This window comes from Echinococcus granulosus (assembly GCF_000524195.1).
Source record: "Echinococcus granulosus chromosome Unknown EG_S00079, whole genome shotgun sequence".
NCBI lineage: Eukaryota > Metazoa > Platyhelminthes > Cestoda > Cyclophyllidea > Taeniidae > Echinococcus > Echinococcus granulosus.
Window position 1 is genome coordinate 95,892 of NW_020170459.1, and position 15,302 is coordinate 111,193.

General features: G+C 43.1%; 1 protein-coding gene across 1 annotated transcript in view; it reads left to right on the plus strand. All coding sequences in view use genetic code 11, as the record gives it.

The window, feature by feature from the left end:
- Nucleotides 1–703: 703 nt before the first annotated feature.
- Nucleotides 704–15,302, plus strand: part of EGR_07502 (Sec1 family domain-containing protein) — a gene marked incomplete at both ends in the record, with an annotated part of 19,124 nt that continues 4,525 nt past the window's right edge. The window contains 25 exons of the mRNA XM_024496751.1: nucleotides 704–734; nucleotides 1,638–1,702; nucleotides 1,745–1,833; nucleotides 1,873–1,963; nucleotides 2,003–2,216; nucleotides 2,263–2,639; nucleotides 2,682–2,986; nucleotides 3,071–3,296; nucleotides 4,561–4,847; nucleotides 6,074–6,230; nucleotides 6,312–6,427; nucleotides 6,923–7,256; nucleotides 9,951–10,048; nucleotides 10,462–10,623; nucleotides 10,658–10,751; nucleotides 10,783–10,881; nucleotides 10,915–11,047; nucleotides 11,085–11,214; nucleotides 11,247–11,324; nucleotides 11,361–11,489; nucleotides 11,562–11,690; nucleotides 11,765–11,826; nucleotides 11,905–12,050; nucleotides 12,939–13,095; nucleotides 14,254–14,526. Of these exons, the coding sequence (XP_024348822.1) occupies nucleotides 704–734; nucleotides 1,638–1,702; nucleotides 1,745–1,833; nucleotides 1,873–1,963; nucleotides 2,003–2,216; nucleotides 2,263–2,639; nucleotides 2,682–2,986; nucleotides 3,071–3,296; nucleotides 4,561–4,847; nucleotides 6,074–6,230; nucleotides 6,312–6,427; nucleotides 6,923–7,256; nucleotides 9,951–10,048; nucleotides 10,462–10,623; nucleotides 10,658–10,751; nucleotides 10,783–10,881; nucleotides 10,915–11,047; nucleotides 11,085–11,214; nucleotides 11,247–11,324; nucleotides 11,361–11,489; nucleotides 11,562–11,690; nucleotides 11,765–11,826; nucleotides 11,905–12,050; nucleotides 12,939–13,095; nucleotides 14,254–14,526 (3,982 nt within the window). The remainder of the gene's footprint in view (nucleotides 735–1,637; nucleotides 1,703–1,744; nucleotides 1,834–1,872; nucleotides 1,964–2,002; nucleotides 2,217–2,262; nucleotides 2,640–2,681; nucleotides 2,987–3,070; nucleotides 3,297–4,560; nucleotides 4,848–6,073; nucleotides 6,231–6,311; nucleotides 6,428–6,922; nucleotides 7,257–9,950; nucleotides 10,049–10,461; nucleotides 10,624–10,657; nucleotides 10,752–10,782; nucleotides 10,882–10,914; nucleotides 11,048–11,084; nucleotides 11,215–11,246; nucleotides 11,325–11,360; nucleotides 11,490–11,561; nucleotides 11,691–11,764; nucleotides 11,827–11,904; nucleotides 12,051–12,938; nucleotides 13,096–14,253; nucleotides 14,527–15,302) is intronic.

Here is a 15,302-nt window from a genome sequence, read left to right on the forward strand (position 1 = left end):
ACTTACACAAACTCAATGGCCCGCGTAGAAAAATGAAATAGCAGAGGGTTGCAGTGCAACGCGTAAATGCAAACCCCTATCATATAATGGCTGCCGGTGGCCCAAAAAACGTTTTCAATGGTGTTGCGTAATGCGCTGATTGTTCGTTTAAAATTTGGTTTTAAGTAACGATCAACGGGGGGGCCCGCTATAGCGCCTGATCCAGTCAGACTGGCATTTGAGCCATGTCACTAGCCCTTAGCATCTGTGCAAATCGTCAGTACATATTCTTTTTAAGTATTACGACTTCTCACGTTTTCAGGGAAGTGTCAGGCAGTTACCATTTTGTTTAGATAGACAATTGCGAGACAGGCAATAGTACGGCAAATTTTACCAAATATTATCGCTTCACTTGATGCGTTTACGTTATAGCATTGTTAAGATTCGTTTTTTTTCAAGTAAGGGATGACTCAAATATGTAGCCCACGGTCTTACCACATGGAATGCCGCCAAAACACCTTTATTTAAAATGTGCCTCCAACTCATTTACCTGCGATAATAAATACGCTTAAAGCAAAGTCTTGCAAATAACTGGTAAGCGCTAGTTAGTTATGTTGAAAAAACAGTGTATTAAACGGCATCTTAGTGATATCTACAATGTGGTTGGGTGAATTAATAGCCATTAGCGAACAGGAGTGTGGGATTTCCGTGCATTATCTGTGTGATGGCGTGTTCTTTGCGGGAACGCAAAATTGGTAAGTCAGTCATTTGCATTGTTTTCGTGCATTAGACTCCTAAACCGTGTTTAATGGTGATTTTTTCATAGAAGCAAGTGTTCTAAGTTGAAAGTTGCCGCGCGCTCCGTGCACAGTGTCATACCCCCATTATTTCTTTTTATAATTAGTGGGGCGCAAATTTATCTTTTCCCCTTTTAATGTCAAAGAATCATTGATACTATACTTTTCCTAATTACTGTTTACTTTAATTTTTTATTCGAAATTTTATCTAAACTTTTTTCACCCTCTGTCCATGTATGGGCCTTTCACTTCAAGTCTGTTAACACGTTCAATTTTACCGTTGGTAAATGTACCTTAACCATTACGGTGGTGCCAGTCAGTTACTCAACACTTGCTTAAACAGAATGGATTCTAATATGTTAGAGTTCAATTCTTTCCATGAGATCGACTACCTTATGCCGTTGCTAATTGATACAGGCAAGCCGATTCCATTAATTCTTAGTAGCTGGCTCTGGGTATTTTCGAAGCACTTTTTTTGCGCACATAAGCAGGACGCCTTTGTAAACTTTTGTTTGCATTGTTCAAAGTTTCATCATTCACCGCTTTATGGGGTTAAGGCACTTTACGAGTTTGTTGTTTAAAATCCTACAATGACTCTTATCGATCTCGAAATTACATGCACCACCGTCATTACTTGAGTGAAATTGACAAGTTATCGTTTGCTCAGTCGGCTCGTTTGCCATGCGTTTTCTTTCTAACTTGATGTTATTTGCAAATTCTAATCATATTCAGGTGCTTCATTGTATATGGGACCCAAATCGTAATTTTTGTTCATAACGCTTTAAATCATTGCCGATAATTTTCAGGTCAATGCTTTAATTTCCTGCAGTTCCTTCTAATCTACCTTATTACTTTTATTAGAGGCATTGAAGTGCATGCTGAATTTTAATACAGCCAGCACTAAAGAGGATGAGCCCCAGTGGAAAGTGAGTGATGTATATTTTTTGTAATATCTGCCAATTTTTCAGCTTCTTATATACGATCGGATTGGGCAGGACATTATCGCACCCCTTTTCTCAGTGAAAGAACTTCGCTCTGTTGGTGTAACTCTCCATCTGTAAACTCTCTTTCTTATTCACCTGCCTTTTAAATCTAGGCTCCTTGACATCAAACGTGAACCCATTCCCGATGTCCCTGCAGTATATTTTGTATATCCTTCAAAAGCGAACATCACTCGTATTTGTCAAGTAGGTTTTACTTTCTCTCTTTAGCCAGTACTCATTTAGGACTTCGAGTCCGATCTCTACTCGTCTTACTACCTCAATTTTATAAGTCCCATATCTCGTGAGAATCTGGAACTACTAGCTGAAACTGCACTCACGGAGGACTGCATTCAGCGGATTAAGAAGGTCTATGATCAGTACACCAGGTTCATTTGCCTGGAGGATGACTTATTTGTACTTAACGAGCAGCTTTCGAGTCAGGAAGGAACTTTCTATGGTAGGTAACCGCGCAGTGGTGGTTTATTCCCCCCTTTCTCTTCTAGCTCTGAACAAGACCTCCTGCAATGAGGAAGACATTCTAAGAACCACCGGTTTCATAGTCGACAGCCTCTATTCCGTGTTTGCCACTCTCGGCACTGTTCCCATCATTCGCTCTTCGCGCTTCAACGCAGCTGAGGCGGTGGCCAAGGACCTGGACAATCGCTTTCGTGAAAGCCTACGGGACTCCCGAAACACCCTTTTCTCTGGCATGGAACATAGAGCCTTTAGTGAGGCTGGCAAGAATGGTGGTGCCAGTGCTGCTGCTCTCAATCCTTTCTCATTTCAGCGTCCTCTGCTAATCATTCTCGACCGGGTGTTGGATTTAGCCACGCCTCTGCATCACGCGTGGACCTATCAGAGTCTTCTACACGATATTGTGGTATGCTGCCTCGTTCTTGGTCTTGACTTATTATCCATCTAGGGCATACACCTCAATCACGTGGAGATGGGAACGCAGAACTTGGGCGAGGCAGATGACGTGCGGCAGGCGAAGATGAAACGCTACGACCTCACCACGTCGACGGACCGAATCTGGCGAACTCATCGCGCTTCTCCCTTCTCCGATGTGGCGGGTGCGCTACAGGAGGAGCTAGGTGTCTTGCAAGATCGGGAGAAGAAACTGGGAGCTCTGAAAGCCTCAGTTGCAGAGGGACAGACCTCCTCGACTAACGGTGGTGTCAGTGGTGTTAGCACAGATGCCACCTCTGCACTCACTAGCACCATAAAGTTAGTCCTGCTTTGTTAACCTGGAGATTAGGAGATTTAAAGGGAGATCTCAAAATTAGCATCCCTCCTTCCCGTCTGTTGTAGCACTCTTCCCCAATTAATGGAGCAGAAAAGATGCGTGGATATGCATATGCATATTGCGACGTCTTTAGCCAAGGAGATCAAGAATCGACAGTTGGATCTCTTGAATGATGTGGAAGAAAAGCTTATCACTCTGCAGTCACTCCAGGTAACAAGAGATTTATCATTTTTTTGTTCACCCAGTGTGCTTCCACACGGAATTCCATCTACCTTCTTGCAATTCATACTAGTTAGCGCGTTGAGGAGGTTTTAGTAGATGCGCCACGTAAACGTTGTGGATGCTTCTCCGCCTGTGTTAGCAAAGTACTAGCGTAGCGACTGGGTTTTGAGGCTTTTTCGGCCCCTCCCTCTCCCTTCCAAGTTTGAAATACATCTCTCGAATTCTAAATGTGTTATTACCTCCCTTGCATTAAGTAATTGAGATAATTGTAAAATTACAATTATTGGTGCTTCCCTAAAGAAATGCGATTGGCTTCCTTCGTTCTCATCAAAAATGGTACCAATTACTTACCCACCCCTGTTCATTCTACCAATTTTTGTTGGATTTAGTTGACACAAAAATTCGGTACCCCCGACTTAATGAAGACAACTGATCAAGACTGAGTTGTTGTGTAGGTTTGAGAAAGTTTCACCGTCGAAAGACTCCTATTTCATAGGCGCAAAAAAGGTCGAGTTGTATGTTTTGCTAATAAGAGGCATGTTTTTTTCTTACGTGGCTAGTACAGTATAATGCTAGTAGGCTTTTAAGAATTGGAAACTTTGGGGTTGTATAGCCTTCTTATTACAATCCCCGAATTGCATGTGAGAATTGCGTAAGCTTGCCTTATTTAAATCAATTGAAAGCCCGCTTTCTGTTCCTCGTAATTGTTTGTTAATGGTCGATTCGAGTGATTGCACACCGATTTCATCCAACACCTTACGGTTGTTTCTGTGCACTAGTTGTTTGATACGCCTGATGTGCTACACTTGTTACTTGCATGTACAACCGCTTCATTCCAAATACGCCTTGTTCCAGTTGTTGGTTCTGATGGACTTGTGCTAATCAGCACGGCACCAGCATCAGCCAGATTGAACACAAATTTATGCTAGCAACAGGCTTTCTGTGAAGGGCATTTTCCTCTCTTGTCACGCTTGTCTTAACATCTGGCCATTTATTCATCGGCTAGCTCAGTCACTAGCCCAACCAAATCTGTGTTTCCTTTTCATCTTATGGCACAAATCGTCCAAATTCCCCCTTTCACTCCTTACTGAAATCGTTAGGAACCATTTATTTCTGTCTCACAATTCTTGATCTACTCCAGGACTCACTGTCTGTCTGTCCGCATCTGTGTTTCTCCATTTCCTAAGGTCACATGTGTTACCTTAGGTATGTGCGATTTCGTTTGTCCCTAAAATCTCTGCACAAAGAGCGCCCCCTTTCTTGCTCTTACGATTCTGGTAAAGGCAAAAAACTGCTGTACAGTGAAACTATTTGTCTATCCCACATCTTCCAGGAGCACTCGCTACCAGATTTGCTAAAGATGGAGTGCTTCAGCGGCGAGGACAAATTACGTCTCCTCCTTATTGCTGCGCTCTCCTGTAACTCCGCTTCGGCCGGCTCCCCCAGTGGTGGTGGTGGCGGTGGTAGTGCCAACGGAGGAGGTAGTAGTGGCGTCGGCGCAGGTAGTAGCTCCATTGCCTTCAACCTCTCCAGTAGCGATCTCGACCGATATGGTGAACAGCTCAAGGCTGCTAATCCCGATCTCGACATCTCAGCCATTCGATATGTTCATCAGCTCAGGTGACCCTTGACTCATGCCTTAAATGGATTTGTTTTTTATTGCATTCTTGTCAGCCAAGCAATTCACTCGAGTTTGAAGCTATTTTGTGCTACTATACCATGAGTTATCGGCGGAACTGGAGTTCTGATGTTTGACTGACTTATCCTCGGGTTCAGGAAATTCCTCCCCGAAACACAACCGTATATTTGAGATGGAGAAATAATGGCAAGCTATCCTAGAGCGCCAATGTTAGGAATTGATGTTCTACTTAACCAGAAAAACCAAGGGGCTGTAAGACGTAGGGGAAACGGAGATCCTAAATGCTGCAGGTTGAAGTACACTCGAGACGTAGTGTTTGTGCGCCTCTCTGGATTGTACGGGAAGTGCTCCAACTCCAGCGTATTTGTGATCTTTGGATGTCCTTAAGATGAGAGAGAGTACTAGCACATATAAAGTGCATCACCATTTTATTATTGTCCAACTATGTGTAACCAAACAGGATCGTTAACCGCGAAATGTGAAGGAGGAATTTAAAGGGAGCGTATTCCTGGGGGCTTCGACCGGCCCTAACAGCCAAGGAACCGGAGACATTTAAAATGTTGTCAAAGGTATGCCCCCAAACTGCATTGTACCTAGGGGTATTTTATATCGTAGCAACTAGGGATGAAAAATTAGCCCCTTTCGTCTGCGCACCAAAATGGATGACCGTGTTATTGAGACTAGTAAACAGTGGTTGAAGTCCCCATATTATAGCCTTTTTAACCTTTAGATGGAGTCATTTGACCAATTATAGGTTGAAGTGAGAGCACCAGATGCGGTCTTCTCATACTACGGAGACTTCGCCAGCTTCGGTAATAATATTTGACTAATCAGAAAATTGGAGATTAATTTGATAGGGCTACTTTGAAGGTGTGTTTTAAAAGCATGATTTTTGGAGCTCTATTTATTAGTGGAGATGAGTCGGTTACCGAATGAATGACTGAATGGCTGAGAGACCCGTAAACGACCGTTGGCGAATCTCCCTTCATTAAATGATTTTTTTCTTGAAAATAAAGCACGTTTTACGAGTATTTCTATCATCACTCGGCCGTTTAAAAAGAGGTGGAATGAGTGGGGACCAATTTGATTCACGCCTGTAGTCCCAATAAACCACTTTTACTACCTTTCATATGCAATGGAGGTAAAGATGGAGAAGAGCGTAGTTCCTTTATTCGAGTGAATGATCACGCCCTCTTGTCTGTTGCAGACGAATAGCGCGACTGTCGCAGGCAGGTGCAGGCACCTCAGGCACCGCCTCGGAGGCGGGTAAAAGCAGCACCGGTCGAGCGATGTTCAACAAACTTGTCTCTCACGGCTCTGCCATGTTCCTGGAGGGTATGCGTGTCCTCTCCGGCCGCAAATCCGTGCGTTCTAGCCACCTCTTTTCTCCTTGGCTTCTTGATTAACTCTACTAATCCCCCTTCTTCTTATCTGTCCCTTTGTAGTACTTTCCCTTCACGCAAATTGTCTCACAGTTGGTAGAAAACAAGAGAGACATGGAGGACTATAGCTACTTTGATCCTAAGCTACACAAGAGAGCCGTAGGTGGAGGTGGAGCCACGTAAGTGCAAAAAAATTCGACTTATTTTTTGCTTCATTTCTTGAGTCCTTTTGGTATAATTTTGCGCGCTACTACTAATGTGGATAATGTCTTTCGTACTCAGCTCATATTCCTTTTGTGAGTAAATTGTTCTTCTACTGCATGCTAGAAATAGGTGATTTTTGAACATTTTTCATAGCCATTACTGGTCTCAGAGATTTTGGATCAATTTGGATGGACCTACAACAAAATTGCATTCAATGATGTTATTAATTCATCCCTCTTTCTTGTTGCATCAAGTTGTAACGAGCAGTGAAATGAACTGTTTGCTCTCAAAGGACAAATATTGTTTCTGGGTTAAAATAGCCCTGGTTTATTGGCAAAATAATGGCCGAATGAAACAAGTCGTCAATGCGGGATGATCCCCTAAATTTTTGCTCTTGTTACCATTCAAGTCGGGAAACTTATGCTTCACTGGTAAGTTAATGAGGAGATCTCCGTAAATTGTCCTTTTAGAAGCGTTCCCCGAGCTAAGCAGCCCTTCTACGACGTCTACGTGTTTGTGGTGGGCGGAGGGACTTATACGGAGTACCACAACCTCTTACAGTGGTCTCGCTCTAGCACCACCCCCGGTGGCGCGAGCGGTGGTGGTGGACTTGGTGGGAGCGCCACCCACGGCAGTTCCTCTTCCCTCAACGCTCTTGGTCTCTCGCTCTCCGGGTCGGGTACCTCGTTGGTCGATTTGACCACCTCAGGCACTGCCTCCGCCGCCGCCTCTGGCACTGCCTCCACTCGGCGGATCACCTACGGAGGCACCGAGATTCTTACTCCCAAGCTATTCCTCGATCAGGTACGCTGTGTTCAGAACTTGGTCAGATAACTGGGAACCCGTCTATTTTAGGATTGGCCACTTCGTACTTACTTTCCTTCACCTTCCTGAAGAGCTGATTGGGACTAATTGGCCTATAGGGTGATTGCCCTGAAACCCTTGAATGTAATGAATTGGATTAGGCTGCATTAGTCGGTGTCTAAAAACACATTCTTCACTGTAATATCAAAAGGCTGCATTAATTTTTATTCCAGTGAAGAACAGGGGAACGACGATATCATTTTTATTGCCGCTAATCCCAATAGAGAGGAAGTTAGCTAAATGACTTGTACTTGAAAAGTGATTTAGATTCTTAGAATTTTTAAACTTAGAGCTTTTTACTGTTTTTTTGACTCTCAGTTGACCAATGGCAGTATATTTCGTTTACCTTACCTCGTGTTTTTTGTTACCAGTAATTTTCAATTCGTTGTACCATATTGCATTTCTTGAATTCCTCAAGATGCTATAAGGTGTAGAAAATTGAATGTAGCCGTCTTATAATTATACGGTGGAACTGGAAGACAGGCAGTGGTTGATAGTGTGGGCAGATCTCTGCGTCTCGTTCGTGACGTGTTTGATTAATGTACATCATTCCCCTTTACTTGCGACAATGGGCTATCGGTGTTAATCTTTCCATTTTCTGATTTGAAGTGCCTCAGTGATTTTTCTACCTATAGGTGGTTGAGATGAACAAATAAGCTTTTATTTTAGTCCAGATGTTTTTTTCACCCCCTTTAACGACTGGCGGATCGCCTTGCTCGATTGGATCGTCGTGGGTATGGATTGAGGTAGAGAACATTTGTCCAGAAGTAGCTTTCTTGTAAACCCACAGAAGGACGAGGGCTAGTGGCACATGTGACAAGCAGAACACCATACCACCGTCATAGGGACCGAATCGCTGGAGATTGGGAGTATGCATGTAGTCACTGCATAAATCTCCCCTTTTGGCCTCGTCCCCGGCTTTCCCTGTGGTCACTCTTCTGCACCAGTTATCAGGAGTTTTGCAGTGGACTGAAATCGTCCAAGGGATAGACAAGGTCGTGGCACTGCATCCCATTGCAACAAACCTGCCATTGCTACTGTTAATGGTGTTTCTCGTGAAGTTTAATGAAGCTTGCTTCCTCAGTCGTTTGTCGCCGAACAAAAGTGGGCTAACATTTCCACAGTGAGTATCCTTCATGAACCCAACATCCTCGCGGGGACGCATACATTGAAAGCAAAACCCGTTTAATACATTGCATTGTGTAAAGTAAGCCTATATCGTTTCCATTATTTTCTGGGGTTGTAATAGCCCAAACTACTGTAAAAGAAGGCTTTAAGCATGGCCGAAGGTACAACCTGCGGCAACTGAAGAGCCTGAGTTGATGAATAACGTCTAACTGCTAAATTATCCTGGAGTCAGGTTCTCTTTACGCTATCGGCTCAGTTTAAAGCTACTTGCCTGCTTTTGGATTATAGCCAGCCTCTTTTAGAGTGAGGAAGTCCTCTCCCTTTAGGGTGATTTTTTGTCGTTTGTATCTGGTCATAATGCGGACATTAGGATTAGGGTCATTGCTGGCGGTTGATGCAGTAACAATTGCTCTTGCAGAAGAGCTTGGTGCTTGGTGGCATGGGTGACAGGAGCGCAGCTTCATACCCCTGTCGTGGAGACCGGATCGAAGAGCGCCGAAGACTCCCGCTTTGTTGCTAATACTAAGGGTAGCACCTCCCCTCACTCTTTCCCAATCTTTGCAGTCGATGGGCTAGCGGCTGCTATTTATGGCCCCCTGCGTTGGTGGTCTTGGCTATTCTTGCCCCCTTCTCAGCTTCGTCGGTATTCGAGGTGGAAAAAATGGTGCTTTGTCAACTTCTCCGTGCTAATTGTTTTGTTGCACATTCTAGTGCATTTTAACTCTTTGGATGATTAAGTTGCTGTTGGTTGGCAATTTCCGACTCGTCTTTGTCAAGGCGTAGCTTACAAAGATGAGCGATTTAGGCTACTCCGACTGATTCTCTCCTACAAAATGACCAGTTTGGATTATTATTTATGGACCCTTTCATACGTTATCAGTTCCCAAAAATGGTTTATTTGCTTGTCCTTCTAGGTTTTAGCTCTATCGGCTGAGTTACACCTAGTGTGTTTTAATAAAGTGATCACAATTTGTCTTGTGCCATTAATGAGAACTTATTTGCTCACATTGCAACCAATTTCCCATCTCACCCTCATGTACTTTAGCTCACTCGACTCGGCAGAGAGGCATAGGACGAGGCGGGGATCCACCCGATCGAGTGCCCTTCTTTCTTTCCTCCTCCTCATCGCCTCCCCTTTACTCTGGCCTGACTTTGTGGTGTGTGCGTCACTGTGCTGAAACAGTTCCTCTTTGTTGGTATTCTTTCCGCGATTTTCTGATTTGAGAAGTAGAAGCCTACCCATTGCGCATTGGGGTTTTTCATCACGTGTGGAAGGCGGTAGATAAATTAAGGGAGTTGAGGCGATCAGATTCGTTGACTGTATTTCTTTGTATCGGAGAAAGTGGGGTTGTTGGGTTATAGTCTTGTGAGTGGTGGGTGACGATTAGTGAGGTGGTTTGGCGCCGCTGAGTGTTAGAATGGAAATCGTGATGTTGGCTGTTGGGTAGTGTGTGGTGATGGGTGGTACGAGATGTTTTTTGAAGTTGTGTGGTGCTGACCTAGCAGCCGGAATACAAAAGCAACGTAAAGGTTGATTATGCCCATCGCAGGGAGTTAATCCTGCGTAACAGAATACTTTACACTAAGTTACAGACAGATGAGTCGTAAGCTTTCATTAAGGTAACTGTCTTTACTCATATTCATTTAAATCTCCTAAATGCGATTTGTAAAATCAGGTTAACATCTCGGAGGATAAGAGTTCTCATCAAGTTTCATTGGGTACCGAAGGTTAGCAGGATGCCCCTCTTGTGCTGCCGTAAACACAAAAACCAGTTAAAATACAGATTTGATTTTTTTAAGGGTATGGTACTGGAAATTAAGAAAAGTGGAATAACACAATCAGCGGCAATAAATAATTTACCATTATACTTAACCTTGTAATGCTACTTTACGCCTTTAATTACGAAACAGCAATTCTAACTTTGACATTAGGTTCTATACCTTTATAAGCGAATTATATTAATCGTTTATATGCACTCCTAAGTATTCTGACGTTTTGAAATCACGTGCTGTACAGAATGCCGACTGTTGAGGAGCGGGCTTCGTCTCCACTGTCAAAACGAAAAAAGCTTGATGAGATTCCCGATCCACTCCAAAACATTCTTTCGGAGACGGATGTAGGGATAACGGTGTTTATGTGCGTGAAGAATGCTGGTTTCCAGGGTACTATGAAGGGCAGGTATGTCGTAAGATTTGAGTGGCAACGTTGCCAGATGGGAGGACTTTCTTGTTCGGGAGGTTGACCTCTCTGGCAAAATATGCAGACTGTCATCTCTCGTACCAAAGAACACTAGCAGTGATGTTTCTGTGAGAATTTGTTTAGTCTTATTTTCTGCAGTCTGCTGCAGATCCATCTTCAAGTTATATCATCCCTATAGAAATTGATGAAATACTCAAAGAAATTGACCGTGAGACCATGTTTGAAGCCTCGTTTCCGGTACTCCCTCAAGTTATGCTTACTGATATTTAGGCTTCTGAGGATAAAAATGAACGCGAAATGTTTCATAAGGCTATTCGTCTCAATTACCCATCTCTTGTCAGCAAAACGGTGGAAGTGGATAATAATCGGTACATACTCGTCACTCGTGGCAGCCTTGTCAAAGGTTCTTCTCATTCAAACATCTAATTTCAAAATTTTAGGCAAGAAAGCATGGGAACGTACCCCAAAGTCAAATGATCCGCCAAAGAAAACACCATTTTGTCATTTTGTCCTTTATAAGGAGGGCAAAGACACTATGCAAGCACTTCACATAGTTGGACGTCTGCTCAAGTAACATCAAGATTCTCATTCATACGCATTAGAATTAATTCCAACTCCTTTAACTATGCTGGGACAAAAGATAAGCGGGCTGTCACCACTCAAAATGTTTCTATTAAAAAGTAAGATCTTGCCTTAGAAATTTGTGACTTATCTAGCATCTCAGCACGACGTCTGTCCACGCTCAATCCACGTTTGAACGGAATCAAACTTGGGAACTTCTCCTACTCTGCGGATTCTATTAAGCTTGGCGAGCTCTATGGCAACAGGTTTTCCGTAGTGATTCGGTAAGTCATTATTTTATTTTTGTTGTCGAATTTCATTATCCAGGTGTTGACCAATTAACCCTATTTTCTTAGAGACGTTGTCGCTGAGGATGGTGTCTTGCACAAAGCAATTCAGGATTGGCAAAAGCATGGATTTATCAATTACTTTGGCTTGCAAAGATTTGGCCACTGTGCTGAGGCAAGAACATACGATATTGGAAAGTAGGCAACTTTTTAATTTCGAATCTTCCAATTTTAATACCCCCTTTCAATGAACACTTGTTTCTTACTTTTAGAGAAATAATAAGATGCAATTGGGAGAAGGCTATTGACCTTATCCTTACTCCGACTAGCTCAGGTGAGAGTAGGGAAGAAATCCCCCATATTTTAGCTGATAAATTTTTTAGATTTTCACTGAACTGCATGATATTTTTAGACCTGCCTGTCGTCCGACAAATAAAGGAGCGTTACCTGAGGACCCAGGACGCTAAAGCTTGTGGCGATGACATGCCCCAGTGCCTTGAGAAGACCCTACTTTTCGGCATCGCCCGTCATGGAAAAACACTTGCTGCATTGCAAACGGTTCGTTTTATGTTTTATTTTGGCCCACAATTCATAGTCCGGTGATTGTCGTATCTTCATCAATGATTACCTATTTCTGTTCTCATCAACTAGCTTTGATGGGCTGTAACTTGAAGTAAATGTCAATGATTTGGCGATTATTTTAAAACTACAATGGATGTAATGTGCGTCCGACTCCTATTCAACAGATTAAACATCTTTTTTATGTGAATCATCAGAACTTATGTGATTCATTAAAATGTGCTCAAGTCTTCCGGGTTGTTTAGACTTGGTACCACATTCAAAAGTTCCTGCGCACTCACTCGCATCCTGTTTGACTCGTGATTCCTCAAAGTTAGATACTAGGTTACCGCTTTTGTAGTCATTACTACGTTCGTTGCCAGTGTCACACCTGTGATGCCTTGATTCCCTTATCTGAACCCAGCGTCATAAAGTTCGTGGCACGTTTTCTTTACTTGCTTGTGGTAACCGACTGCATTTTATCATCACAAACACTGGTTGAGCTTAGAATGATCAAGTAGGTAAAGGACGTTCCCGTTTCGAGACCAACTACATCTTGCATTTTTTGTGTGGCGGCTGTTGATTTGATGATGTAAAGATTAATGACAAAATGCTTGAGCTGTGGTATTCTGTTGTCCTCTGTGACCCTGGCAACGAACACGGTAAGCCTTGCCTTGCAGGGAGTTTAAGTCATTCATTGCTTCTTATATCACCTTAAGAATGAGGTAATGATGGTTTTGTTTAAGTGCATGAATCAACTATTTGAAATTACTATAGAATAGGTCATTTGGTAAGACGCATCCCTCTGAGTTTATCTACTCTAAATTCTTTTGTACGAGGTGATATCTACGACAAAGGAGCTCATGCTAGGTATTTCTCCTTTTCTAGCTGCCTCGGAATCTGCGCCAGCTGTATGCGCATAGCTACCAGAGCCTGGTGTGGAACAAGATCGCAAGTCGTCGCATTCAGGAGCTAGGTGTTGATGAGGGTGACAAGGCTCTTGTAGGCGACCTCTACTTCGCTAGCTGCCCGTCGATCTCAAAAGGTACTTACCACCATTTCGGTGTGAAATGCGTTGTTTAAGTATCCTCTTGACTGCCGTGTGGTTCTTGAAGGGCACAGAAAACCCCAAAGTGATATAACAACCTCACGTTGGGTAGACGTTTTCCTGCCTTCCGTTCAAATTTTATATTTAGTCAGTTGCGGTTACTTGGAGTACCTTCGTGATTTTTTAGGCTACTGTATGGTGTTTTTGTTTCACTGGAACTCGAAATATTGTCACGAATTCTTTCGGTAGACTTTTAATCCCGTATCCGCTCAAAATTTGTCTCTTAACCATTATCTCATGTTATATAAATACACCGAATTTAGTCCTGGCTCCCGAATTTAACTAGCTACTGTATCTCCCGTCAGTTAGTTCGACTTTGTAAGTCTCATGGGGAGTTTGAGTCTCTTGCCACTTGGTTGCGTTGTTGCGTCTGAAATTCCCTTCTTTAAAAGTCAACTGAAGTTGGACACTGTTATAATGTGTCTCGGGTTTTGATAATCTTCCGACTATTTTTTTATGAATCCTGATAGGTGAATGGGTAGATGCAACGCATTCTGAAAACGTTAGCGAAGTACTCTCTTGACGCTTAGTGAAATTAAGATTTTTGGAAATTTCTTTTTAGCTGATCCATCTGCGTAAAAGACCTGGGCTCAGATCAGGGTCCATAGTAATGGACAACTTTAGCAGAAGCATTGGATTCAGTGGCATTCAATGTGGTGTCAAATCCACCTGAGCGGTATACACTTGAAGTAAACGTAGAAGGAGCAGGATTGGCATTTATATTGTGCCGTTTGAGTTCTCTATTGTGGGCGCCTTCTCTTCGTAACCTCTAGACTTATTAGCCCACCATTGAAGTCAAGATTACATTCTTGTTCGTTCGAGTCGCGTTCACTTACTCTAATCACTATTGTAATACCCCAAGTTCTCTTTGAAGAGGTTAGAGCCTATAGAAGGATTGGCGGACTGTTAGCAGAAATGTGATGGCAAAAATTCGTGGACCGAGTAAATCATAGCTAAAACAACTATCTTTCTGTTTCATTAACTTGGAATTAGACATTTAGTTTTTAACAAACTGAAGCGAGAAATTGTGTACAATTTCCGATTTCGTATTAAATTATCATATGCCGAAGATTATACTTTCCTTTCTCTTACCAGGCCTCCGTTCAGTAGACTCCTCCTCCGAGATGTGCTATGACGAGTCCTTCGACCAGTCCTCCGCGACAGTACCTGTCGCAGAGGCGGCGGGTGAGGAATGTGATGTGGATGGGACGGCGGGAGTGGGAGTAGGAGGGACGGAGTTACGGATGCCCAAAACCCCCGTCACCCCCGCAGCCCCCTCGCGTGTCACAGAGTGTGGGGAGCGGCCTCTCATATATCAGGTGGTCCTACCTCTGCCCGGCTATGATGTCGCCTTTCCCGATAACGAGAGTACGTGGCTGTTTAGGTTAAGGGGGAGGGAGGAGGGTGATGCCTTTGCTTTGTCCGTCGGTCGCTGATGCCGCACATGTTTGTATCGTCTTTTCATGTTAAGTATTCCGATCCGCTCAGGGCTGGGCGCTTTATTCGTACCGTCGGAGGGCATTTTCGGAAGACCTTGTGGGCATTTTTTGCGATTTTTAACCTGTTTAACTTTAATACTTCTTTTCAAAGCAAACTCTACTTCGTAATATCTGGTGGCAAAAAATGTTGATGTCCAATGCCAAGTGCTTTGCTCGCATTGTTGGGTCAACATTTGAGCACTTTTCGTGTGTCAGAACTGTCATTTTGATTTGTTAAAATGCGGTCTGTTGTGTCTTATCCAGTCGCACGAAAGTGAGGGAGAAATCTATTTATCGTGGTTTGCTCGTAATGCTTGTGTGGATTTTTAATGCATTTTCAGAGCTTGTTTGTTTTTACGACTTGTGGCATTTTTAATACGGAGTCGATTTTTTCCGAGTGGACAAGCTATGAGTGCCTCCTCGAAATAGTGTTGAAAGGGTACGTCTCTTACTCCAAAGAATTTTGATTCATAAAATTGCAAATCCGCCTCTTTCGAGAATGAGTCCACCTATTTTCCTAAGGAGATGTCGTTTTGATGTTGATCGAAATATTTGAAAACTTGATATTCTTAGGTACTTTGTCAGCTAATTGTGGTGCGCATGTCCATTGTTACACCTTAAATACATATCACACCCATTTTCTTGTCTTTAAGGAATGATGGCGAG